This window comes from Xiphias gladius, chromosome 19 (assembly GCF_016859285.1).
Source record: "Xiphias gladius isolate SHS-SW01 ecotype Sanya breed wild chromosome 19, ASM1685928v1, whole genome shotgun sequence".
Classification (NCBI taxonomy): Eukaryota; Metazoa; Chordata; class Actinopteri; order Istiophoriformes; family Xiphiidae; genus Xiphias; species Xiphias gladius.
In genome coordinates, this window is record NC_053418.1 from 15,518,064 (window position 1) to 15,545,179 (window position 27,116).

At 38.7% G+C, this 27,116-nt stretch overlaps 1 protein-coding gene across 3 annotated transcripts in view; it reads left to right on the top strand.

The window, feature by feature from the left end:
* si:ch211-225b11.1 (uncharacterized protein LOC561694 homolog) overlaps window positions 1-23,585 on the top strand; it is a 29,036-nt gene extending 5,451 nt beyond the window's left edge. For 2 of the 3 annotated variants that reach the window (XM_040155499.1, XM_040155498.1), the window contains exons 3-14: window positions 1,237-1,371; window positions 6,882-7,092; window positions 7,708-7,840; window positions 8,587-8,721; window positions 9,679-9,782; window positions 12,003-12,127; window positions 14,393-14,505; window positions 18,079-18,219; window positions 18,374-18,473; window positions 18,670-18,770; window positions 18,882-19,049; window positions 19,960-23,585. In XM_040155499.1, coding sequence (XP_040011433.1) covers window positions 1,237-1,371; window positions 6,882-7,092; window positions 7,708-7,840; window positions 8,587-8,721; window positions 9,679-9,782; window positions 12,003-12,127; window positions 14,393-14,505; window positions 18,079-18,219; window positions 18,374-18,473; window positions 18,670-18,770; window positions 18,882-19,049; window positions 19,960-20,073 — 1,580 coding nt within the window. In that variant the 3' untranslated portion in view covers window positions 20,074-23,585. Of the gene's footprint in view, window positions 1-1,236; window positions 1,372-3,355; window positions 3,476-6,881; window positions 7,093-7,707; window positions 7,841-8,586; window positions 8,722-9,678; window positions 9,783-12,002; window positions 12,128-14,392; window positions 14,506-18,078; window positions 18,220-18,373; window positions 18,474-18,669; window positions 18,771-18,881; window positions 19,050-19,959 lie in introns of those variants that run through there. The other variant, XM_040155500.1, reaches the window with a different exon arrangement.
* The last annotated feature ends 3,531 nt before the right edge of the window (window positions 23,586-27,116 follow it).

The following is a 27,116-nucleotide window of genomic DNA, read 5'->3' on the forward strand; positions in this document are numbered from 1 at the left end:
ACAAAATTGGTAGAATAGCCACTGGAACCAGCCTGGACTGGTGGGACAGGAGTATTTAAACTATAATTATAGTTATTAGTATTTCGGAGAAAGGGAGGGAAAGTACTAGGCCGCCAAGGAGTGTGGGTTTCACCGGAGTCTTTTGTTGGTTTGTTGCTTCGGGCGGCCGGAGCCCATCCCAGCAAATACTGGGGAAGATGTGTGAAGGAACACTCACAATCACACCTCCTCTTAATTTTAGAGTAGCCCCCAGCTCACCTGCATGTCTTTGGACAGGAGGGGAAAAAAATTGGAAAATACGAACCGGATCCACTGTTTAAACCTGACAAAGCCATATTTTATCTGGAGATTTGTTATATGTTATAAAATATGTCTTCTTCAGCCTATGGAGAAAAAAGGCAAACACAGTGACAGTTAAGAGGTTAGGGATTGGTGCCTGGAGCTGAAATACGTTAATTAGACAGACTTTCATACCTTTTGTGAAACTGAAAATATTCTCATCCAAATGTTCTACACCAGCAGTTTTGAAAAAAAAAAAAGGGAGTAATAAATGTGATTATTAGTAATCACCATACGGAAAAGCAAACTCTCTCTCTTAGTCATGATTTTACTGTTTTGTAAGAATGGCTCAGCAAGATTCACCATAGAAACCATAGAGTTTTGTTAAGCAGTTAAGAGTTTCAGGACTTGATCACTTTAATTTCCACTGAAGTGACATAAGTGTTCTGGTTTATTATTTATTAAAGTGTGGGTGTACATTGATAAGCCATCGTGCCTGCAGTTAATGGTTACATAAAAGAAAGTCATTCATAAATCATAGTTGCCCAGATCTGAGTATTCCTCTTGAATAGAGCTTTAAACAGCCCATGGGACGTGTCTTTCCTGATTAAAGGACAAGTCTTTCTAAAAAGACAAAGCAAGCTCAGTATACAGAAGATAATTACCACGAGGGCTCAAAACCTGGCACCCCCAAATTATGTTCTAACAATACATTACCACAGTTTTAGTAATATGTTATGCATTATTTAATAATTTATTAACCAGTTATAAAGTCACCCGTAACAACTTAAAAAATCTGTTATATAGTAAGTATGCATGCTTTATCTAAACAATGACACAGCAGCTGCCACATCATATTTATCTCTTGAGGCAGCGTTACAGATACAGTATTTGATATACTCAGCAGATGCTTAAAGTATCAGCTGCGCACTGTTCTTTTCTGTTCTTCTGATTCAGGAGCCTTCATGATCCCTTATCTCACCATGGTGCTCCTGTGTGGTATTCCTCTGCTCTTCATGGAGTTTGCCATCGGGCAGTACACTCGTTTAGGGCCAGTGCATGCTCTCGCCAAAATTTGTCCTTTGTTTAAAGGTGAGTGACTCTCCAGGCCAAAGGCTCCTCTCATGTGATGGGAATTAACATCTGATGGATTTTCCTTCATTAACAAAGACAGTGGTTTTTTTTGACTAACTGAGCCTGCATACAAATGCCCAGGACATTTATGTATGCATGTGTGCTGTGCTCACTTCTAAATGCGATTGTATTTAACATTTGTGGTGAAAAGTGAAAATACAAGATTAGAAACAACTTTATTTATCTCCATGGGCGGAACAGGTAAATGCAGTAGCTAGTCGGTAATGATATTTATTTGGGAAACAACATGTACAGCTGAACAGTATAGAAAACAAGAAATAAGAAAAAAACAATATAGTAGCCTGTAGTGGTGTACTAACAAATTTTACTAGCAGTGATGATTGCTTGATTAAATATAGTAAATATAACATGATGTTAAAGTTAGCACTAGTTCCTGTTAGTTGTAACAAAACGCATGTGCAGCTGCTGTTCCTATTAACACGTGGTTGTCAGAACAAAGAACAGGTAACATGACATATTCGCTAACTCACAGGTACGTAAGAAAAATGAAACAGCAGTAGATCCTTCTATAAAGGAGGAATGCAGTGAAATCTTTCCCAGTCATGTATTTCAAGTCGGTGCAGAGACCCCCCTTCAGGATTGGTCTGGGGATGTATGGCTAAATTGACAGAGAAACTGAAAAGCAGGTATGACGCATGTGCCTTATCAAACATGTCACTTCTCCTCTCTGCTAATGTCTAGCTTGTCTCCACCCATGAATCGGAAGGGGGCATAAAGTTGCTATGCCATGCACAGCATAAATTACAGCAAATTCTACTTCTAATTAGAAGTATTCCGTACATACGTAATGGTTAATGTAGTGAAGGGATGTCATATTTCTTTTCTGTTATCTTGGCCACAAACTTTCCATTTTTTTCCTCACATCTCACCTAAAGACTGAAATCCAGACTGAAAGAGACAGACAAATCTTTATTCAGGTTGTAATAAACCTGCACAATTGCATTTACAAAAAGGCACTTGGAAGAGCTGTGTCAGTAGTTTTACACAGTGGCTAGCACTGAGTGAACTTGCCATACAGTAAGTGATAGAATGTGTCATGTTTGATAGGTTATTATGTCTTTTTACACCTGCCAAGGGGGTCTTGAATGCGGCTTGTTTGACTGTCAAGATATCTACAAATATAATAATGGAAAACTTAGGCCAGGAGCCAAGGAACAAGCTTTTAGCTTTTTCAGGAGTCCTTTAAATTTTTTTTTTTTTTTTACATTGTTAGATAGGAAATTTCGGACCCTTTTTTCACTAGTTTCTCAGGACCTACTGCTTTAATGACATTTTTAAAAAAAAATCTTACACATTTATGATCTATTAATGTCTGTCATTATGTTTTTAATTAATTTGTAATATAATCTGTTTTTTTTCTGTTTGATAAATGAATTTTTTTTTCACATGTTGATGGATGAGAACTTGTTAAGCAAAATTTACAATCATTAAAATCATTGTCTTTTTTGACCTCTTTATCTATTTCAATAGTAAATTCTCTGGGATTCAATGTATTTTAATTCACAATGAAGATGGTCAAATAATTCAAACATGAACCAATATTCGTAAAATTCTGCATATTTGAATGATAGTTAAATCAAACGTGGGTGACTGAAGGTGTGCTCTTACAGTCTACATTAGTTGTTTAAACAAGTTGTAAAAATCTGGCAAATCATGGCTCAGTGTAATGGATTGTTTGTTTAAAGTCTTAAAGTGCTCATGAAAAAAATCCCTCACATAAGGAGGTGTTTGCAAAATTATAAGTCAATCATATGAGTGAACTGGGATGTGTGGACTCAGAGAGCACCGACAGTCATTTGGCAGCTTATCAAACCGATCACTGTCAAAATCAAACAAGAGCCCAGCCATCAACAATCAGTACTTATGGGTGTGAATTGAAAATGCTGTCTGTCTTGTTCTAATTTAAGATTTTTCTCCATAGTTTTCTTATCTCCTTAAAGACAGAGATTATCTACCCGGTCAAAACGTATGGGTCCTTCACTTGATTTATCGCTCATTTCTTCCTGGTTAATGCTCTGTGCTAAACAAGGGCCAAAAGCAGGTAGTTTTTTTCTGTATGTTCTTTTGAATGATTTCCCTATGCAACTCAAGTGCAGTTTACTGTGATGTACCTGTGATCAGTGATTTAGATGCCCACAAATATCTATCACAAATTAACGAATACGCTCATGTTTAATTTACTGCTGTAGGATTAATCGTAGCATATGAAATCTTTACTGGTTAAATTTTCTGCCACTCTTTGTTGGTTGTCTAATTTGTCCCACTGAAGGCATCTAGTGGACATGAGAGGCATGACTGGAGACAGAAGAGGATGGCTTGAACTGATTTCTTCCATCTTTGTCTGCTCTGCCTCGTTTTTGGGTCCAGCAGACTGAAATGTTTAGGTAGTTTGAAATGACACATCACTATAGTTACTTAGAGTGTGTCTGGTGTACCAGTGGAGCAGCCAGCCATGTAAGCTAGATGTGTAGAGCGAAAGAGGCAAACAGGCAATAACAAAGGAAGGAGTGCTTAACGTGGACCATACCCAGTGGTTCTAGCTGATCCTAGAGCTCAGAGGGGGCTTCCTTTACCTCTTTCATTATGTTGACACAGAGCTGTTTTTCAGCTGCCTCTCCTTCAATTTTAACACTGACATTGGGTCCAGTGGAGCACGGCATTCCAGCCTCTTTCCACAACAAGTACCAAAAATGTTTTCAGGAAGCAAAGTTTTTATGTACCTCTGAAAAACAGCGGAGAGACATTTCCTTCAAAGACAGAGATTTTGTTGCCATTAGTGGTAAAACAGATCTCATTCATTCTCAAACATCAAATGTAACAAAGATACTAATTTGATGCAAAAGTTCAGGAACAGGAATAACTAAGCAGTTTTTGGAAATATGCTTATTATATGCTTACATGATCAACTAGTTTGGCTTCATACAAAACATGAAGTAAACATGACAGTTAGTTGTTACGTGGGGTTATAGCTAGATTATTTCTTTGCCAGGACTAGTTGCCATGCAACTTTGTAGTTTTTTCCCACGTATTATACAGATTAAACAAACAAGATGTAATGTGTTAATTTAATGTGTTAATTTATTTAGATGTGCTGGTACGCAATTTTGTTACCTTTGCACAGAGGCAGGCTAGATAGGGTCATCTGCAGTCTTTCTGCTTAAAATAAGATTACTGGCTGCTAGCTCCAGCTACACACTTTATTTACCATACATGAGAGGGGTAACAATCTTCTCATCCAACTCCCAAGAAAGAAAATAAGCGAATTTCCCAGAATGTTGAAATATTTCTTTAAACTACTGCTCTGAGAATATAATAGTTTGCAGTTCTTTTGTTTTGTCAGATAGTACAAAAATTAGCGCTGGTTTCCCAGAAATGATATTTTATACAGAAGAAGCAAATGTTGTGAAATATTTTCTCCTAGATACTTTGTAAGTAGTCTTCCTGTATTTAAAAAGATGTAGTTTTGAACCTTACCACTCTACTGAAGTGTCATTGAGCAGGCATCCTAGAGGCCAGGCTCTTGAGCTTAGTCATTGCTCTGAATTTCCCGAATAGGAGACAGGTGAAAAAACTAGAAACGCACATGCACACAGGCATACACACAGAACCTGAAACCTTATACACGGTTAAAAACCACAGGTTTTGAAAAACTAAATAATTTACATCTCTTGGAGGACTCCACCCTGTTTGCAAGCACACAGCTGATAGCTCTGTGATCTTTTCATTCTTTCTCTGGAAGGCAGCATCCATTCCCTCTCTCCATGGAAGACACAATTCAGCCATAATGACTGTCCTAGTAGAGGTGGACCAGAGTCCAATATTTGGCTATAGGAAGTTTGTGGTGATCTCTTGTGGGAACTTCAACTGGGCGGTCAAGTTCCACTGTCATGTTCCACTCACCTTCGGTTGCCAAGAGGCTCCGCCCGCTTGTGCTGTTGCTCTGAGCCACACCCTCTTGCCTGAAAAACTGGATTCGGCTGGTCCTATTTGCTTCTAGCCTGCGTACCTCAAGGATTTTGGCCTGCTTACGCAGGACCCGGTCATGGCGACATCCATGCCAGGCTTACGTCAAGGCTGTTTAAAGCCTTCCAAGGTTTTGCACAGGTTGGTGCTGCTGTCTGAAGGAGGCTGGTGAAGTCATCCATGTAACTCCGTAGGGCTGGGAGTTGTTGACCTGACTGGTGTTAGGGAATTTTCTTTTGGGTTACGCAGGTCAAGCATGGGCCTTGAGGTCTCAAGCGAAACAGAAGCAAATCTTTCTAAAAGGCACACTGTCTTCTCTCCTTGAGACGTTGAGCAGCTGTATGACATTTGGGGAAAACAGAGCCCTTCTGATAAAAGTGAAGCAGCATTGCTGTAGGAGCCAAAGTCAAAGGAGATGGCTGTTTTTACCTGCCTAAATGCCATAGATTGGGGACTGCTAGAATCCATGGGCATAGCCAGATAACAGTGGCGCCAGACCAGGATGCACTGATGTTATACTGAAGGCTACATGCAACGTGGTCGGAACTGTCATGGGTAAAAATATTTCCCTGTTTACAGAGTAGTCAATAGACTAACTCCACACACTGTGGAGGCATTGAGCCTGACCATTTCTGGGCATAAAGTATTTGCAGCATAATCTGTAAAGGTTAAAAGTCTGAGCACAGGGGAATGAGCTTCAGAATGGAGATGGCCTCATGTGTATAAACTTGTATTTACAATTTCTCCATTCTCCTTGGCCAAGCTTCAATAAGTATTTTCAACATAAGACATCTTGGGCTCCTGACCACTAATCAGCAAAATCTCCACAAGTGTGGGCCAGCTCTTGTACACCCTATAGGGTACGCCATTTGGTCTGGGTGCTGATGTAGCTCTCGCTTGCTCTGCCACCCGTTTGACCTCAGACCATCTGGGGTGAGTAGTGTCAAACTGCGAGGAGGGTTCAGGTTAACAACGTACATGCCCTGGCGACCCAAGGGGGCTCACCTTTTGGCTGTCACTTACCTGGTCTTTGATGTAGTCCTCCAGCCCTTGCTCAGTGGTCTGCAGTGTCTTGGTCTTCTTCTCCTTTCAGCTCGCATCAGGTGTGTGAGTCTTCATTGATGTAGTTCCACAGGTTCTTCAAGCCCCCCTGGTCCTTGGCTTTCCTTTATGATTTTCGTAAAAGGAGTCGCTCCTTTATCAGCTGGAGGATCTCTCTCTCCCGTCTCCTGCTCTGCTTGGGAATGATCCTCCTCTGAGGCATCTATCCAGATCTCTTTTTGCCTTTTTCATAGATAATATAACCAAAGATGTTGAGCATAGAGGTCTTATAATTGACACCTCACTGCAAAATATGGGGTTTGAGAGGGATTTTGTAATAGTTTTGAGAAGTAAAGCATAGTTTTTTCCCCTACAGATGGCATGACTTCTGCAGAGTCGTCTCTTACTTTGTGTCCTTTTCCCCGGTGCATGTCACTTTGCAGGTGTTGGTCTGGCCACAGTTGTTATCTCCTCTGTGTTCTCCACGTACTACAATGTGCTCATGAGCTGGGCACTTTACTATTTGTTCAACTCGTTCGGAGCAGTGCTTCCGTGGAAGTCCTGCAACAACACTTGGAATAACATCGGAAACTGTTCCAGTGGTTTCCCCGGCAACAACACCCACCTGCAGTCTGCCAGTCAACAGTTCTTTGAGTGAGAAAACTTCACTGCATTTTAACTACAGAAATATGCTCTTTCTATGTATTTACATTAGTTATTGCACTACTCTAGCTGCAGAAGCAACTCTCACTAAAATCATATGGTGTTTTTCTTAAAGGCCCTGAAAAACCTACGTTTGTAATCATCTTTTTTTGATGGAATGATGTGGGTCTTACATGAATGCGAAATTTTCTCCCAGAGATTTTGTTATTGTATGTTTTTATATTTCTTTTTTCTCTGTGTGGGGTTAAGCTGGAAAAATGTGATATCACATCCTTTTGTACACAAATCAGGGTTTAGCGACATGTGAATCAAAATTTGCTGAAACATTGTTGTAGGATGGTGTTTTTATTTCATGAGGCCACTGTCCATCAAATCTGATCAAACATCACCCACACGGTCCTGATAAAGCAGATTAGCTTAGTTTTTGAGTATTAAAAAATTAGGTCTCAACAATTAAGTCTTCTTCAGTTTTAAACTAAAATCATTTATTCATGGGCTTTTGAGAAATACTCAAGATTTTAAACCAAGTTTCCAGGGGCTTTAAGGATACTGTAATGGGAATCACTTTGTATTTGTATTTTCATTCTTCCTTTTCCATTTTTCCAGTCACAGGCTTCTGCAGAAAACTAGTGGCATTGAAGAAGTTGGTGGCCTTCACTGGGAACTCTTTGGCTATCTCTTTATTGCCTGGGTCATTGTATATTTATGTATATTTAAAGGAGTCAAATCAACTGGCAAGGTCAGAATAATAATTTTTGTGTGTGTGTGTTGGTCCCATTCTTTGATTTTATTATTTGAAATCATTATTTGAAGTCCTTTCACATTTTGTCACAGTTAATGACAGGAGACAAGGAGGTTTATAGGATAACAGGAATATAGTATATAGTCTGCAGGGTAAGTCATTTTTTTCTCAGAATGAGATCAAAAATAAAAAAATATGTATTTCTTTAAAATGTTTGTACAATTCACTTTTTATGCACTATATTCTCCAGTGTGTGTTGCATGCTCAGGGAGTAGACACATAGTTTAGTGTAAAACATACAAGAGAGGCTTTAGATGCAAAACAAACATGTTTGCTCAGACAACTCAGGATCAGGACATGATCAAATGAAACAGAGAAGGGCTTTGAAATTGGAAAATCAGTCAACATGCACCTTTCTTCATACAGTTTCATGTGCTATACTGTGCAGTAATTCATTATCTGGAATTTTTGACCTGACTTGTTAAAATGACCTTGTCTGGGCCACATTGAAATGTTTATTTGAAATGAAAACACAAATCATCCTGCTGTTTTTTGGCTAGAACATATCGATCACAAAGCAAAGTACAAGTCTAACCTCTCTCCTTTTTAGTTTTATGATAGCTCAAAGAGCACCCATCTTTTGATACCTGGATTTTTGAAGCAGCACTCCTCAGCCAATCTATTGGCATTTGCACTCTCCACACATGGATCAATTTATGCTTTTAATTGTTTGTGTCACACAGGTTGTGTATTTCACCGCTGTATTTCCATACTTCATCCTGTTGGCCCTGCTCATCAATAATGTGCAGCTTCCTGGAGCCAAAAATGGTATCCTCTTCTTTGTGACACCTGTCTGGAGCAAACTTTTTGAAGTGAAGGTGAGACTGTTAATGAATAAATAATGGAAAGAAGCAGGCTAATCCTAAGGACTTTGATTATACATTGGTTCCAGATAGTAGAAACCAATTTTTATATGTTCAAATCAAATTCATTTTTATCTTACACATTAGTTGTTGACAAATGATATCAATCCCATATTTTACTTGACTGTGTATCTGAAACAGCAGGGAAGTTAATGCAAATATTATTAATTTTCTTAGACTGAAGTCTCTGTTTTCAAACAATTGGCTTTTATCTTGTATTTCGTTCAAAGTTCAAACTCAGCAAAAGCCAGAACTGCAAGAGAAAAAAGGGGAAGCTGTCATTTCAGGAATGAACTCAATAAACCCTGCTTAGGTGGTTCTCAGTACAAGTTAAGCAGTGGAAAATTTTACTTTGAAGATTTTAGGGACAAATGCCAGACAAATTTTGAGGACAGAAAGCTAAACTAGAGCGATAGTTTCCCTGAGATATTAAGTGAAATCCAGAGCAGGAGCTTCAATCTCCCAGAATAGTCTGGTCCAGTTACAGCTGGGTCTCTCACGGCCCCTTAATAGCAAAGGAATAAATACTTACTGCAGTGAGAATAGTTCAACTTAGTAGTAGAATAGTTCAACTTTAAACATCAGTGATTCTGTGCATTGAAAAAGAACACATACATTTAAAGCATTATTTCAGATCTTAGATCTTAGGTATTTCTCTGTAACAGTGATCATTATGTATCAAATTTGCAAAGCCGTAAGAAAGGCTCAGATAAAAACACAAATACAGAAATCTGTTGTGTGAATGAACAAAGACTCTTCAAACTTTAGCAGAAAATGTTTTGTTCATGTAGGATCCCATTATTTAGGGTAAAAAGCTGTTTGAGAAAATAAGTTTTCCAGGGGCCTTTAAAACAATATTAAATGAAACAATACTAAAGTTCATTTTCATGCTCTCCTTTATCTCCATCATAGGTTTGGGTTAATGCAGCTGCCCAGGTGTTTAACTCCATTGGAATAGCATTTGGCTCCATGATTTCGATGGCTAGTTACAACAAGTTCAATAACAATATTCTCAGGTAAAGACTTTGTTTTCTTTTGGTTATCTCAAAATACATTTTAGGTCACCTCCAAAATACAACTGAGTTCAATTACAAATACAATACATGAAAAAATGTCATATTGACCCTTCCATTCAACAGCAGTGCTCTCAGTTTTCTGTGTTGTAAATGCACCTTTCATATGGCTGTTCCCCCCATGAGCAAGCATGTGGTGACAGTGGAAATGAATCTTCTGACAGAACTGGACTCAACCAGTTGGGCTGAGAAGAGAGAAATGGAGAAGTGAGGAGAAAGGGGAGGGAGAGGGGGAGAGATAAGTCAGAGAGATGAGGGACAGCTGTATATACTGTTGTATCAAACTGGTTATTATAATAGTAATAATAATAGTGATACTTATAGGTATAATAGGGTTGTTAATGATAACAGGAGCAATTATAGCAGCACAAATTAATCGTAATCATAATCATATAATCATTATTCAATCAATAATGATGATGATGTCTGGCAAATTTGTATCCTGCAGCAGTAGTGTCATATAAATGCATATGGGGAGAGAGACAGAGTTCTCAGTGTGTAATGGGTGCTCCTCCAGCAGCCTCGGCCTATAGCAGCAGAACTAAGGGGGATGGTTCAGGGCTCACCTGAGCCAGCCCTAAGTATAAGCTTTATTAACAATGAAAATTACAAGCTGACTCTTAAACATAAAGAGAGTGTCTTCCTCCTGAACCCAAACTGGGAGCTGGTTCCACAGAAGAGGAGCGTGACAGCTGAAGGCTCTGCCTGCCATTCTATTCTTGGAAACTCTAGGAACCACAAGTAATCCTGCCTTCTGGGAGCGCAGTGTTGTAGTGGGGTAATAGGGTACTATGAGCTCTTTAAGATACAATGGAGCTTGGACATTAAGGGCTGCTGTATGTAAGGAGAGGGATTTTGAATTCTATTCTGGATTTTATGATCTACTTTTCTAGTTTCTGTCAGTATTTGTGCTGCATCCTGATAATAAGGAATCACAGTAGTCCGATTCAGAGGTAACAAATGCATGAAGTAGTTTTTCAGCATCCTTTTTGGACAGGACGTTTCTTATTGTCACAATATTGTGAAGGTGGTAGAAGGCTGTCCTGGAGACTTGTTTTATAGTGTGAGGCAAAGAACATGTCCTGGTCAACAATGACCCAAAGGTTCCACACAGGAGAACTGGATGCCAAGGTAATGCCACCCAAATTAACTATATGATTAGATAATGTTTTTCTGAGAAGTTTAGGGCCAAGTACAATAACTTCGATTTTTCTGAATTTAGAAGTAAGAAATTACAGGTCGTCCAGGGCTTTGTGTCTTTAAGACATGCCTGAAGTTTGACTAACTTATTACTATCTGTATAGCAATGGAAATTTATGTGGTGCTTCCTGATAATATTGCCTAAAGGAAGCATATACATGGTGAAAGTATCGGTCCTATCACAGAACCCTGTGGAACTCCATGAATAACTTTTGTGTGCATGGAAGAGTCATTATTAACATGAACAAACCAGAATCTATTTGATTAAAAAGACTTAAACCAGCCAAGTGTGGTTCCTTTAATCCCTACGACATCTTCCATACTCTGTAGTAAATACTTGCATTGATGGTGTCAAATGCACCACTAAGATCTAGCAGGACAAGTGTAGAGACGGGTCCATTGTCTGAGGCCATGAGAAGATCACTGGTAACTTTAACCAGTGCTGTTTCTGTGCTATGATGTACTCGAAATCCTGATTTAAAATCTTCAAACAGACAATTCCTATGCAAATAATCACATAATTGGTTTGCAACAGCCTTTTCAAGGGTTTTAGAAATAAAGGGGAGGTTGGATATGGGTTTATAGCTGGCTAAAACATCTGGATAAAAAGTAGGCTTTTTAAGTAGAGGTTTAATTACTGCAACCTTAAAAGCCTGTGGTATGTAGCCTGTTGATAAAGATAAATTGATCAGATCTAATTTGGAAGTGTTAATTAAAGGTAAAGCATCCTTGAACAGTCCAGTTTGAATAAGGTCTAAAAGGCAAGTTGATGATCTAGATGAAGAAACTGTTGAAGTTAGCTTTTTTTTCTGACAGTACGAGTGCTTGGTGACCTAGTAGAAAAAAATAAAACAGCTCTCCTGATGATCTAATGGCTGTATTCTAGTAACTTTGTTTTCACAGAGTTTCTCGGATACTGGAACTGGATTTGAAATTGTTTATTTTGTCCTCCTTCTTTCCCAGGGATGCCCTGATTGTGTCATGTACCAACACATTCACTAGTATCCTGGCTGGCTTTGTAATCTTCTCAGCAATTGGCTACATGGCTCATATACATAACCTCCCAGTGGACAACATAGCTACAGATGGTAAGCATCAAGCCTGCAAAGACCATTGCATCACAATTACATATCTTTGTTTGATTTCAAGTATCTAAACAAGAATGAATATGCAGGTCACTTACAGTGGAAATCTACAATTTCTTAAAGCAACACTCTACACATTCAGTTTAGTCATCACAAGGAGTACTACTCAGCCTGTAAAAACAGTTGTATAATGTCTTCTGTGGCTCTGGAGGAGCTTTCTAACATATGAAAAAATAACCCCGATCATGTCATTAGGACTACTAACATTTTTAACAGAAAACCTGCATTACAATACGTATTATTGGAATTGCAGGATCCACCATTTTTGGAGCTCGACCTATTCTAGTCACTAAAAATCAGAATATTCCAACTTCTTATGCCTTTTGACCATTTGCACTTAATCTGTCTCTTGTGAACATCCAGCTTAATGGAAGAGCAGTACTACATCCAGTACTTGTTTAAGTAGCTGTTATGAATTATAGTCACAAATACCTAGCATGAACACAAGTTTATTGTGTGTGTGTGTACTGTAGTGACATGTAAATAACTTAACCAAAAATGGCAGATGTCTGGGTCAGCAGTGAGGGTTGCAGGTTAGGAAAAAAACAGCACTTCTTTGAGCAGAATTTAAAAAACAAAAAAAAACAGAGCAGACTTTTGCTTCAGTAACCAAATGCTTAAATACCATCTGAAAAGGAGCTTTGTTAGTTCAGTAATGCATTATTAAAAACAGGAGAAACATGTGTTCAGCCTCTGGGTCAGACAAGAATCTCATGAGTTGATCAAACTCTGTATATCCGTCAGCTCTAATCACAATATCAAATGATGACTTCCCTATGGTCTGAACTGATCCTCCCTTTCTGATAGTTGTTTTTTTTATTTTCTTCAACAGTAATCTTTAATTTGTCCATATGGACATGGTTGGCCACTCATCATACTGTATTTTCTTAATCTTCAGTCTTGTCTTGATGGCTGCCGATCTCTTGACTACTATCTGTTGCCAGTTCTCCTACATGCAGGTTGCTTAGTGGGTTAGTTAATGATTCATCCAGACTTCAATTAATGAAATGTAAATCCAAGAGATAGCATGAGTTATTTTGATCCCCGCAACCACACTACAGCAACTGCACAGACTGTACTATGTTTAAATGCCATATCAACTACAAACAAATTAATCGATTTTATGGGTGTTCTCTGATAAATATTTTGAGACTGTGTTGCAAAGACAACATGTAGATTAACTTCCCTTAATAATTTACGAGGTAAAAGTATCCTGTTCTCCATCTTCCTCCAGTAGCTGTAACTCACAGCACCATTCATTGTTTATTGACCAAAGAGCTTAACAAAGTATTGTTTGGCCTGGTCACATGGTTCCTCCGTGAAATAGTATCCTGCCGGGTTCTAAATGAACTTGTCTTACAATATCTCAGTAGCCTGTCCAAGCAGTTACAGGGAAAACTAGTGGTTGCGAAAACACACTACACAAGGCTGTTGCTATGTTAGGCTTAATATTTCACCGATTTAGATATTTTGATAGGGTTCAGCTAAACTGGTTCATGTCTGGCTGCATTAAACTGTGGTTAAACTGGATGTACTATGCAGGCTGCCCCACAGGTGATTTAAAGGAATCTCATAAAGTGATGATACTAGAGGTTCCGTTTTCTTATTTCCCTCAGCAAATGGTAATGGTCATCACATTGTTTTATATGCAATATCTCATTTGTTTACAGAAAACTGAAGTGTAATTCTTGGCAGCTGCCAGGCAATATGTGGATAGGGCTCCTGGCCAAGACATAGTCTGGCACATAACCCCCGTGAAATGATGAATTGTCATTTTTGCACAATCTATTTTTTTATTTTTTTTTAATGGATTAAACAAATTGGATAGAACATGTTAATTAGTGAGCTTTAGAGGTGCTGTTAGGTGGATTTTATTACCGTTGGACAGAGCCAGACTAGCTGCTTACCCCAGTTTCCGGGCTTGATGCTAAGCTAAGCTAACTGGCTGCTGGCACCTGCTTCATATTTACTGTACAGACATGAGTGGCATCAATCTTCTCTTTTAACACTTGGCCAGAAAGCTAATAAGCATATTATCTAAAGTTTTGAACTATTCCTTTAAGGGAACATATACATTTTTCCAGACAACACAGGTTTGAAGTGCAGATCAATTAATGGAAGCACAGCAGCCTGAATTTGTCTACATTTATGTATATAAGCATCCTATTCTGTAGAACTAACAACACCTTTGCTACATCATGTTTTCAGGTCCCGGTTTGGTGTTTGTTGTGTATCCTGAAGTCCTCTCCACCATGCCAGTCTTTCAGCTGTGGGCCCCTCTATTCTTCTTTATGCTGCTGTGCCTGGGCCTGGACAGCCAGGTAAACATCTCTACCTCTCACATAAGTGTGTGTTGAAGGTGGAGGACATCTGTGAAGATGAAGCAGATCACTGGAGCTCTGCACATGCGAATCTGTATTTTTAGCAACAAATTTGGACTTCTGCAGATTTTAATTTGTATTTGTAAGAAACATTGACACATGTTTATCAGTAAAACTGACGTCAGAGAGATTTTGTTTGTCTCTGGCTTTAGTTTGTAAGGAGAAAGGTACACACATGGTGAAATAGGACAAAACGGATGTTCTATTACTCAACGAACGTTGCTCACCACTTGCCTGTAACTGTTTACCTAATTGTGTCCTTTTTTTTGGCCAAGAATTTGTCAAAGATTATTCAGATACAATTTGGGAGGTTTCTGTGGTCAAAATAAATAAAGTTCCTCTCCGCTTTAAAGTAGAAACAGTGCTGTTAGGCATTAACTTCCGTAATTGTACAAACATACATCAGAATTACTGTGATTATGACTTTTAAGTTTTTCTCAGACTTTTCAAACTCCACGGTCTCAAGAGCTAATGACTGAAGTAGCTGGGTCAGGGTGAATAGCAGTGCTTTGAGCTAACTGCTTATGTAACATGTTAATGTGCTGATGTTTAGCAGGTAATGTCCACCAAGCACAGTACAGGTATAACATAAAGATGTATAACAATAATGAGAGTAATAATAAAACTAATAATTATAATAATAGGCTGAATAATAATACTAATAAAACTAAATATAATAATAGTAGTGATAATCATAATAATTGAAGCAGTGGGTGTTGAGGACGATCATGGGGGGAGTAGGTGGTTTGCAGTCACAGATCCAGACTCTGCAGCACCAGGGGCAGAAATACCTGCAGAAAGAGAGAGCAGAGAGACGAGAAAGCACAAAACTACGGGACTGAGAAGAAGTCAAGTTAGTAACGAGCATTGATGCCATGTGAATACGTACAGATAGAAAGGAAGAGGAGGAGAGAGGAGCTTGGTCCATCATGGGAAGTCACCCGGCAGTCTAGGCCTATAGCAGTATAACTAGGGGGTTGTTGAAGCCAAGCCTGAACGAGCCCTAACTGTAAGCTTTATCAAAAAAGGAAGGTTTTAAGCCTACTCTTACACGTGGGGAGGGTGTCTGCCTCCCGGACCCAAACTGGAAGATGGTTCCACAGTAGAGGAGCCTGATAACTGAAGGATCTGCCTCCCATTCTACTTCTGGAGACTCTAGGAACAACAAGTAATCCTGCCTTCTGTTAGCGCAGTGTTCTAGTGGGGTAATAAGGTACTATGAGCTCTTTCAGATATGATGGTGCCTGACCATGAAGGGCTTTGTAGGTGAGGAGGACGATTTTAAATTCTATTCTGGATTTTACAGGGAGCCAATGCAGAGAAGCTAACACAGGAGAAATGTGATCTCTTTTCCTCGTTCCTGTCAATACTCACGCTGCAGCATTGTGGACCAGCTGGAGAGTATTTAAAGATTTGTTGGGACAGCCTGATAATAAAGAAATACAATAATCCAGCCTTGAAGTAACAAAAGCATGGACTGTGAACATGTGCCTGATTTTTACAATGTTACATAGGTGAAAAAAGGCAGTCCTTGAAGTTTGTTTTATGTTAAAGTTAAAGGACATAATCCTGATCAAAGATAACGCCGAGATTCCTAACAGTGGTGCTGGAGGCCAGGGCAATGCCATCTAGAGTAACTATATCATTAGATAATGTGCTTCTGAGGTGTTGGGGGCCAAGCACAATAAATTCAGTTTTGTCTGAGTTTAACAACAGAAAGTTGCTAGTCATCTAGGTCTTTATGTCCTTAACGCCTGTTTGAAGTTTAGCTAACTTATTGGTTTCACCTGGCTTCAATGACAAGTACAATTGCATAACAATGGTAGTTTATGGAGTGTTTCCTAATGCCTAAATGTAGCATATATAAGGAGAATAGAACTGGTCCAAGCACAGAACCTGTGGAACTCCATGACTAACTTTTGAGTATACGGAGGATTTATCGTTAACGTGCACAAACTGAAATCGATCTGATAAATAGGTCTTAAACCAACTCAGAGCGGTTCTTTTAATGCCAATTAAATGTTTCAGTCTCTGTAATAGGATATGATGGTCATTGGTATCAAATGCAGCACTAAGATCTAACAGATGGATGGTTTAGATGAAGACATTGTTGAAGTTAGTTAGCGAAGGTTGATGGGAGAACAATTGTCTAAGTATATATCAGGTTTTTACAGCTGTTTCTACAGTGTCTGTGTTTGAAGATAAATCGTTGCCGGTTGAGGGCAGGGCTTGGTGAATTTTGTCTCTAATAGTTAGAATTTTGTAATTAAAGAAGCTCATGAAATCGTCACTACTAAGGGCTATAGGAATACATGGATCAATGTAGCTATGACTCTCTGTCAGCCTGGCTACAGTGCTGAAAAGAAACCTAGGGTTGTTTTTATTTTCCTCTATTAGAGATGAGTAATAGGCTGCTCTGGCATTACAGAGGGCCTTCCTATATGTTTTAAGACTATCATGCCAGGCTAAGTTGGATTCTTTCAGTTTGGTAGAATGCCATATCCTTTCAAGTGCTCGCATGGTTTGCTTTAATATGTGGGTTTGGGAATTAAACCATGTTTTATGTTTTAAATGTTTTATTATCTTCTATTTTAGAGGGGCATTAAAGTCGAGTGTCATTCTCATTGAGGCTGCAGCACTATTAACAAGATGTTCAATTTGGGAGGGACTAAAGTTAGAATAGGAGTCCTCTGTTATATTGTAATATGGCAGTGAATTAAGTGCTGATGGAATCAGTCCCTTAAATTTAGCTACAGCACTATCAGATAGACATCTAGAAAATACATTTTTGCCTAATAGTGTGTAGTCAAGTAGCAGAAATTCAAAATTATTATTAAATAATGGTCCGATAAAAGAGGTTTCTCTGGAAAGACTATTTAATGTTCAATTTCGATGCCATAAGTCAGAACGAGGTCGAGGGTGAGGGTAAAACACTGAGTAGGTTTATTTACACCCTGAGCGAAGCCAATTGAATCTAATAATGAGAGAAACGCAGTTCTAAGGCTATCATTATCAGCATCCATATGAATATTGAAATCACTTACTATAATTACTTTATCTGTACTAAGGACTAAACTTGATAAAAAGTATGGGCCAGGAGTGCAGTACGCTATAACAAATAGAATAGGCTTTAAAGTTTTCCCAGATGGATGTGTAAGACTAAGAACCGGGCTTTCGAATGAGTTATAATTGAGTATAAGTTTAGGGTAGATTATTAGGCCTGAGTTAAAAATGGCTGCAGCTCCACTTCCTTCCGGCACCTCTTGGAAAGTGAGTATTAATATGACTGGGAGGGGTGGATTCATTTAGGCGGTCGGGGGGCAGACACAGTTTATATGGGGGTTTGGGTGGGTGACCGCTGTAATGGAAGCGCAGAGAAGCGTGTAAGATGCAGCTCAGCCCCAAACAAAGAAGCAAGGATGTCCTAAAGTCAGAACAAGTCAAAAGGGAACCAATTTTACACATAAACGGGATTAATATCATAAACTCTGGATATGTTTGTCTGTGCTGCAGTTTGCAACAGTTGAGGTGGCTGTGACGTTCATAAAAGATGAGTTTGGTCCCCAAGTTCTGCGTTTCCTAAAAAGAGAAGAACTGCTAACCCTGGTTGTGTGCATCACCTGCTTTGTCTTGGGGATTCCTGACATTACTAAGGTACAGTAAGAAACAGCAAAACTCTTACTTCTCAGAGAAAAATGTTTGAGGATATTTGGTAGACTACATGTGGCAACAGTTACATCACTGGTGATAAATGCTTTGTCATTTTCATTCTTTTCCTTTCTCTCTGTCTATTCTCATTTCTGCACAGGGAGGTATCTATGTGTTTCAGCTGATGGATCACTATACTGCTGTGGTTTCCCTTGTGTTCTTGGCTTTCTTTGAAGTCGTAGCTGTCTGTTGGATCTTTGGTAAGTTCCACATTAAGTTCATAACGTCAAACCCAGATATCCGTTTACATGGTAAATGCTTTAGACCTTTAGAGCCCCATGACTTGCTGTGGCTGGTTAATTTAAAAAAAAAATTTGATTTCTAAAAGGTAAGGAAAACTGTATTAGGGGTTTGTGAATATTCTAAGTGTTAAATCAGCACGTCTTTTTCCGTCAGGTGTCGAACGAATCTCCTTAATGGTCACAAGGATGCAAGGAAAAGCTCCCAACATCTACTTCCGTCTCTGTTGGCTGCTGCTCAGTCCTATGTTGGTGCTGGTGAGGTTTTAACTGTCTGAATACAATCTCCACAGGAATTATCAGGAATTATTAGTGTAATCAAATTAAAGCTAAAGGTTGTGTATAAGACTGTCCTTTTTTTCTATATAGTGCATACTGACGTCCAGCATTGTCCAGTACACTCCTGCTCGCTATGGGAAGTACACTTATCCCATGTGGGCTGAATGGGTGGGCTGGGGCATTTCACTGTTCTCTATAGTGTGGATCCCACTTGGTGCTATTCAAGAGCTCTACAGCAACAAAGGTTCACTTCTTCAGGTGAGAATAAGACTCATTATTCAGACTGCTAACATTAGCATGCAAAAATGCATTCAAAGACAATGCTAAAAAGATGATGTTTAGCCGGTATAATGTTTACCATTTTCACCATGTTAGTTTAGTGTATTAGCATGCTAACATTTGCCAATTGGCACTAAATACAAAGTGCAGCTGACAGGAATGTCATTACCCTATCAGGTATTTGGTTATAAACCAGCAGTCGGAAAAATTGAAATTTGGATTTGATGGTAGTGCTTCATTCTGAGGGGAACATTGATATCTGTACCATATCAATCCATCCAATGGTTGTCGAAACCTACAAAATTTTGCGCTAGTGAATCTCGTGGTTGTTAAGATATTTTCCTGGATAGGTGAAAACTTAAACCTGCTGGTGGAGCTAGAGGTAGAGTCAGAGGATCACCAGAGACAATAGGATTCATCATCTGGGCACAATGGATAGCTGCACCTAAATTAATGGAAGTGCATTTGATAGTTGTCATCATCCCACCAGGTGAAATGTTAAGGGATCACTAAAGTCAGTTTGCTTCTTCCTCTGGGGACAATGTCTGTACAAAGTTGAATGGCAATCGATTCAATAACTGTTGAGGTAATTCAGTCTGAACCAAAGTGGTGGACCGACCAACCAAGAGACCAACACGCTGCTACTGTGGATAAAATTCCTAACAGGAGAGGGTAGAGTGTTATGGGCAGAGCTGGGTTAATGGCTGAGACTTTTGAACGAGAAATAAATTAAATAGGTTGTACTTTATACTCGTTGGATAAAACTAGGTGTTCTTTTTACTGATTGTGTCTTTACCTCTCTGTATTACTGCTTGAGCAGAACGGACGTGCTTGAACATAGTTTTCTAAAAGGATGCTTCTCCAAAACTTTGCCCTCTTTAACCTTCAGAGACTTAAAACAGCTATGACTCCTACAATAGACCTGGATGCTGAGGATCCCTGGCAGGAAAAACAGAACCTAGACAACCCGGCATCTGAAACTTTGATTACTTCAGTGGCATGACCGGAGATTAAGCCGAAACAACATCTGTGCATCTGTACATATCAAACCCAGTGATACAGTTTGATTTTTAATGAAAGTTGCTGTTTAGTGATGTATTTGCTTTGAGATACAGAGTCTTTAGGTTATGGTTATAAAATTATATTTTTTTCCAATTTGTTCTACCAAAGAACGGAGTCTTTAATGTGTCTTAAGCCCACTGTAGTACTTTAATACTCAAGCCACTTGTTCTTTGCAGTTTACTTCAACAGCATGAAAATATCCCTTGCACCTTGAACAAAGTGTATATTGAAAATCTGAGATTTTGTCCATCAACTAAAGGTTAATTTAATATAATTTAACTTGGGTATCATGATCATGTTCACCCACTAGACTATGCAGGTTTTTCTTCCAACCAAAGATTGAAATTTAAATGATGAAGTCTAGGTGTATACAGTGATGCTTTCTCTTGCAAATTGTGTTACATGTCAGTGAGTTTGTGTAGTGTAAGAGTATATTTTGCTTCTATGGCAATCAGAGGCTTATTAACTTTTAGCTTCATACATCTATGGTTTAAATCCTTTAAATGCCACATTTTGTGATCAAACTCTTTGTGGCCCTCAAACCCATATTACATTGTTCTGTTCTGTTGTTTAATGTAGCATTCAGGCAGTCCTCTACTTGTAATGTTGAGAAACATGAAATTACCTTATCACATTTCCTATGTGTTGTAGTGATCATCACCTGGAGTAGACCAATAAAAACCACTGCAGTATGTAAACGATAAGGGCTAGACATAACCTCTCCACTGCTTGTTACTTATAGCAGCCTGGACGTGTTGTAAATCCCAAGACATAACAGAAAAATAAAGGTTAAAATTTACCATATTATTTATTTGCGATTACACTTTAACACTGCTAGTTTACCCTCTTGTGTTGAGCTGAAGCCAATCTAAACTCAGGCATTATGAAGTTTGTTTTAGTTTGTCGCTGGTATATACATATCATTTGCCTTTTGAGGGAGATGCTTGGCTTCAAACCTGGAAATGTTTGACTTTACGAGTTGCGTGAACTGCCTGAATGCGTCATTAGTTTTGATCTCTGAGAGTCTGACCGTCTAATTTTCGGTAGGAAGAGCAGATTCAGGAAATGTTTAGCCACTGAACTGGGACACAGTTTGTGTCTGAGTCTGAGTAGAAGGGAGCTGCAAACAATGACACTTTAGTGTTTGTGTTCAGAAATATTTTAGCCTGTCATGAACACCATTCACTTAAAGTGAAAACACTGGAACGCACAAAAGCAGAGGTGTTCAAAAATAAAGACAAATATGCATTTTTTTGTTCAAATTACAGACATATTTTTTCAGTACAATTTGTTCCAAAACTTCAGAAAGAATCATTTGACCATCACTTGTGTTCACTTCCCTTGAGTTATTGAGTGATGTGATCAGGGCAGCACGTTAATGTTATACCCATGTGCACTGAGCGCAAACATGAATGTGTGAATCAGTGCTTGGATTTTTGTCTGCTCACTGCAGTTGAGGAATGACCTCATGTTGTCCTTCAGTAATGCATTTGACATTATTTTTCAACTATCTTGGAGCAGGTAACTCGCAAGAGTTTTAGAGATTATAAGTAGTGCCTTTAATCTACTGCCATAAAGCTGAATTTGGCTAATGAGGGTAGATAATCTTCAAGAGAACAACATTTATCTGGTAATCTGGTTAACTCGCCATTCAGCTCTGCTTTATATTCCATTGACCCAAAACCTCTAGTTAATCACTGACTGTTTTATCTCACACTTAGAGAAAGAAAACAAAAAGTTCACTTTGGTAGAATTCATTGTAACTGAAGCTTTAACTTTGAAATTGTACAGTAGTGTTAAGTAATGCTTTTTTTAAAGATTGACCTCATGTCTCTGAGGACGAATTCTGTCCAGCACTCGGAGAAAAGGGTTCAGTCAGTGTTGAAACTAGAGGCTTTGGGGTAATATATTTTGTAGATGAACTACCTCACCTGGCAATGACCAGAGGAGATAGAGTATGTGTAAATAGCAAGGTCACACTTTGATGCGAGACTGTCTAAAAAGTTGTGCCCGATCGCACAGTATGTTCATGGCCTCTTCTGTCAAAACATGAAAATATTGTTTTAAATTCATGTAAGGAACAATTCAAGTTACTAAATGACCTACTTAGAGGTAAACATGCTGTCACTCCAGTTTTTGCATTTGTTTCATATTTGTTCAAGAAACTAACCTGTAGGTTGAGAAAATAATTTTTGAAGATTACACAAGAAAAGCATCTGTCTCATAGTAATTAATGTTACCTGCCTCAAGTGCCTTTCATTATTTTTTTTTAAAGTTCATATAATATGTATTTAATCAGACAACCAAAACTTTTATTTAAAAAGTTGCATACTGTATATGTTGTGGTTTTAAACTGCATTATTCTACTTTGTCATTAAGTGTATTAGCTGTTTTTGAATGTACAGGGATGATCTAGAAGCACTTTTATGACATAATAGGTCATTGTTAATGCTTTTTACTAATTGAAAATTTAAGATGAACTAAATACAAATTGTAATGGGCTATTGATGCAATTTTGAGTGATAAGTCCACAGTGATAATCTTGTTTGGAAATGTAAAAGTCCTGGTTATTACCAAAAAAAAGAGTTGGGCAACCATGTGCCATGATGTGCTTTTACTTGCAGTTTGCATGAACATCCTGTCTGTTTTAATTTGAGAGAGCATGCATGTGTTTGTGTGTGAAGAAGATTAAGTAAAGGAAGCAGAGATCAAGGTTGATTACATACTGCCACTGGTCATGGGTGTGGTGCTGGTAGTAATATGAAGTGCCACATCCACAAGGGGGAGTTTTACCTCATCACTAACCACTCCACTTTATTGTGATGATGCGACTGCAGCCTTTGGTTCTTCATCTGAGGAAGCCACGGCAGCTGCGATAGACTTTCTCCGAGCCCACTGAGGTCAAGAATAAGCTTGTTCAGACGACCCCAACTATGTCTAAAGAATTAATTAAAAGAAAACCAAACCATTTCTGTGACAGATGGCAATCACTAAGTCTAGTTGTTCTAGTGAAAACAGATTAAACATTAATGGAAAAAAGCTATCAATGTTATTAAGACCAAAATGTATTCTAAATTGGCCCAATATTAAAAGAGGTTTAAAAGAAGACACTGAGTTTGCTTGCCTAATTTCCAGTTGAAGGCTACTCCAGAGTTGTGGAGCTCTTATGTCAAATACCCTGCTACCCTCTGTCTCAAACCTCACCCTGGGGACAGACAGCAGTAGCAGGTCAGCAGATCTGAGACTACGAGCAGGGATGTAAAAGGGCAGACGGTCAACAGTGTAGGATGGGGCAAGGCCGACCAGTGACTTACAGACAAGCAGTAGAATTTTAAAATCAGTTCTGAACACTACTGATAACCAACACTAGGAGGCGAGAATGGGGATAATGTGCTCACATTTTCTGGTCCTTGTAAGAACCGCAGCTGCTGTGTTTTTTTACAACCTGGAGACAGTTGATCAATTCTTGGGGCAGTACAGTAATCTAGATGGCTAGAGACAAAACCATATATGAGAGCTTGTGCATCTCTAAATGAAAGAAACAAGTTAATCCTAACAATGTTCCTGATTTGACAGATAGCTGACTTTGTGATATTGCTAAAATGTTTAGAGAAGGTCAGATCTGACTCAGAGACCGCTCCGAGATTTCTGGCCTCATTTGCATAGTGAAACTATAGTTGATTTATACAGTCCCTGTATGCTTTAGGTCCAAACACCAGTACTTCAGTTTTATTGTCATTCAACTTCAGAAAGTTACTTGACATCCAGGATCTTTGTCTGCAAGATAGGATGTGAGTGAGGTAACCAACCATACTGGTTGTCCAGTATGCTGAATTTGAGTTGAGAGAGGACTACTTTTTCAAGAATTTTGGATAAAAACTAGAGCTTTGAGATTGGTCGGAAATTTTAAAAAACGTACGGATTTAAGGTAGGTTTTTTGATCAGAGGGTGAATGACTGCATTTTTAAAGCAAGCTGGGACATAACCATTGACCAGGGAGTTATTAATTATTGATAAAATACTAGGCCCAACACAGTTCAGCACTTCCCTAAGTAGGTGCGAGGGAATAATTTCTAAGGGACATGTACTAGGGTTCATACTGTATGTGAGATTGTAGGTGTCAAAGAGGAGAGACAAATTGGTTCAAAGTTTATGAGAACTGAGGAGCAGGAGCTTAACTCTGATGGATCGTAGGAGGGCGGTGAGATCTGAGATCATATAGTGTCAATTTTGCTAATAAAGAATCTTAGGAAACAGGTAAGAAGAAGGCATCCGAGAACTGCCTGGCAAAGAGAGGGGTAATTGACCTGAAATTGTTTCCTGGCAGACCGGTTTTCGGAGTCTGGGAGTGGAGTGAGGTGGAAAACATAATGGGTGAAAGATCAGATAAACTGCCATAGTTCCTCTGGACATCTGGGACCAAAATGCCAAAAGTTAAGTCTACTACTACTACTTTTTGATTATTAGGCTTTTCACTATAGTACCTGTATCATTTAAAACATGATTAATTTAGGGGCTATGAATCCAGTATGTACGTAGTCAATGAATTTAGGAAATGTTCAAATAAGTATAAAAATTATTTTTAAAAGTATTAAAAAAATCATTGAGATAGCAAATTTGAAAACATATTTTGCACTGCAGCTGTCATGTGTACACCACGAAAAAATACATAGAATTGTTGATCTTTTTTCTCTTGTAAACTTTTTCCTGTGACCTCAGTGGTGGTTAGCCATTTTTTCAGCAAGGGGAATCTATGTCATAGATGAGACATCTACTGTGCTATTTTCTTGAGGTTGCTGACATGAAACAGGTTTTCAGTTTGTAGACATTTGACTGCACCTGCAGCGCTCATTATAGTGTTGCTCTCTTTTGTGGTTTTTTTGATGTGCAATTAGCTGTGCAGTCTCCAGGCAGAACTGGTACATCTGAAGAGTGTGGTGGTAGTAACATATAGAGAGGCAGCGGAGTCAGCATAGAAAAACATGAAAAACAAAGGTTCAGAGGTTTGTATTTACATTGCAGAGGACGTGGACGTAAACTGATTTTCAACCTCATATGCTCAGCCTATTTAGGGGTTTAACAAGGCAGTCTTTATATTTAATACATATAGGATTTGTCCAGTATGCCTGAATAAGCATATTTGTATATTTTCAATTTCAACCCATTAAAATGCTAATGAGTATATCTTGCCAACTATTCATATGCAGATAAGAGCTTTTAAAGCCGGATTCTACAGTGTGCCCCTGCTGCAGTTGCCTTTGTTTAATGAGGATTTTTTTGGAGTTTTCATTCAGGCTGTTTGGGATGTGCATATATAACAAGTTTGTCCCTCAATAGAGCTCACCTCCTGCTGGTAATGAGGCCACAGCTCACGGCATTAGTTGGCCTTTCTCCCAAATAAGAAATGCTGTTAGATGCTTATAGAGAGTCAGTTTTCCAGGAAGAGTGAGGACGGCATTTCAAATTGCTTCCTGGCAATATACTTTCACTTTCCAAAGGTTTGCTCACAGTTTCACCAAATTGTACTTGCAAAAGAACTGGTAAATCAAGATTTCCCTGAATTGAGGGCTACCTAATCTGTACATCAGTCTCACAGTCTAATTACTGATGATTATCAGACATGATTTGAAATGAAAATATTTGACAGGAATATTTTGAAACATGTTGTTCCAATCATAATATTTGACCTGTGGTAGATGATGTTTTGTAACATCCATTTTGGGTTTGTGAGGTTCGCTTTTTTACACACATACAGACATTATAGATAATAATAATGTCTTAAAAATAAAGTCCAACGATTGAGCTTGAGCTCGAGGCTGAATGTGACACGAGTTTGGAGTTGTGTGGTGTCCGTGCAGATCTCACATAATATGCATGGACTCCACAGCTCAGAACTGCTTACAAAATAATGGCTTCTGTATAGACAGGATGTCTTGCTTTGTGCATCCTGGAGAATGGCATAAAAAGCTGCAGAGCTTCTGCTCATTCAAAGGAACTTCCGGTGAAGAATTTCATTCGATTTTGGATGAGGCTGGAGTAGATAGGGATGCGTATGACGAAAGTCTGTCTTTTATCTCCCAAAATGTCTGATGTTTTTTTTGTGTTTTACAACAATAAAGAAAATCTTTTTTCTTTGTCTCTTTGGATGCAGGAATAAACTGCTTCTTCCAATGCTAATGTAATAAGGTCGCACAGAAATTTCAATATGCCTGGTCTGCTTTCATAAAGCTGGCAGCGAATTGAATTTGGCCCTGAGGTTTATTAAGCTTCTGTATGCCTTCCTACATTTGCACCCCTTTAGGCTTGCTGTTGTGTGTGCCTTTATCCAATTTAAATGGATTTTTGTAAAACACCATCCTTGTTCAATCTATTTTGCACTTTTTTCTTCTACAATTTCCCAATATATGATCCCCTTGGTCCCAAGACTATTAGTAACTTCTTTGTTGTGATTTATTTTGCTTCAATCGGAAGGTACTATACTGAAAAATGCTTACCCAACCCAACTCATTTGGATCCCTCACATAATGACTGTTTTTCATGAATATTTCTATACTGGGTGACTTGATTAGTCATCAACATTATGCTTGTAACTGAGATTATCTATTTTTTAATTTTTATAAATCATTCTCCTGACTTGTGATATGCAAGGACATCTAATCTTACAACAATGACCACGTTGTTCCACATTGTTGCTCTGCCTCCACTCAGTGTGAACCTGACTGTCATCTGCTACTTGTATTCTCCACTTTTGGAATTGATTGCTGATCCTCACACACCACAGAACTTGTTAAGGCACCATGCAGATGCTGGTTTGCATTGGGCTTTTAAAAGTAAAGCCTGCTTTATATTGTTGCAGATTTCACACAACTCTGAAGCCAGGGTAACATAAAAGGTAAAACCAGCTAGGGTCTGAGCATTGATCCATGGGGAACATCGCAAGAAACTACTGAAGCCACTAGGATGACTTAAAAGTGTGTCCTGTTG